The 817-nt window shown below is 41.1% G+C and overlaps 1 protein-coding gene across 1 annotated transcript; it reads right to left on the bottom strand.

The window, feature by feature from the left end:
• Nucleotides 1–269: 269 nt before the first annotated feature.
• On the bottom strand, nucleotides 270–551 carry SARC_17655 (hypothetical protein; the record flags this gene model as incomplete). The annotated part of the gene is made up of 1 exon (XM_014288253.1): nucleotides 270–551. A coding segment is annotated over one exon (282 nt), but the record flags the coding sequence as incomplete, so codon positions are not given.
• Nucleotides 552–817: the final 266 nt, after the last annotated feature.

Genomic DNA, 817 nt, shown 5'->3' with positions numbered 1-817 from the left:
ACATACATACATACATACATACGTGCATTCATACATACATACATACATACATACATACATACATACATACATACATACATACATACATACATAAATATACATGCATACATACGTACGTACGTACTTGCTTCTACAGCCCTAAACATACATACATACATACAAACATATATATACAACCATCCATACACACATACATACATACATACAAACATATATATACAACCATCCATACACACACACATACTTACTTATACAGCCCTATATCATACATCCATCCATCCATCCATAGCCCTATACACCCCACACTCGAGTGCCATACCTGCCGCGCGGGTGGCCTGTTGCTGCGTCGTGGGCTGCATGCCCATCTGCTGCATCCGTATGATAGTGCTCTGTGGCTTCAGTGCTCGTTTAAGCACAGCCTCAACGTGTCTCTGTTTCTGTAGACGCCATTTGATGAGTGCGTTTAGGGCAGCCCCGGCTCTGCTGCGCTCTGCCTGGTTGGGGGTTTGGTGGTCACTGAAGGTGGCGGCGGATTTGACCATCTCTTGCATACCCTGTGGTGGTGTGTGTACGTAAGTGGTTAGTGGTGTTTTACATATATACATTTATATATTACTATTAAAAGTTTATATTTAAGTTTTATATTTTGTATACATAGGTATATATAGTTATATCTAGTGCTATATGTCATGTATATGCATAAGAAGTTCATTCTGCTTGGTGTTTTGGTGGTGGTTGAAGGTGGCCGCAGATTTGACCACTTCCTGACTACTCTTTGTGCATGGAGGGGTGTTGCATTATATACACATAAGCGGAT

The sequence above is a fragment of the Sphaeroforma arctica genome (assembly GCF_001186125.1).
Source record: "Sphaeroforma arctica JP610 unplaced genomic scaffold supercont1.11573, whole genome shotgun sequence".
Classification (NCBI taxonomy): domain Eukaryota; class Ichthyosporea; order Ichthyophonida; genus Sphaeroforma; species Sphaeroforma arctica.
The sequence above is the reverse complement of the archived record's forward strand: the minus strand, read 5'-3'. Positions and strand labels throughout refer to the sequence as shown.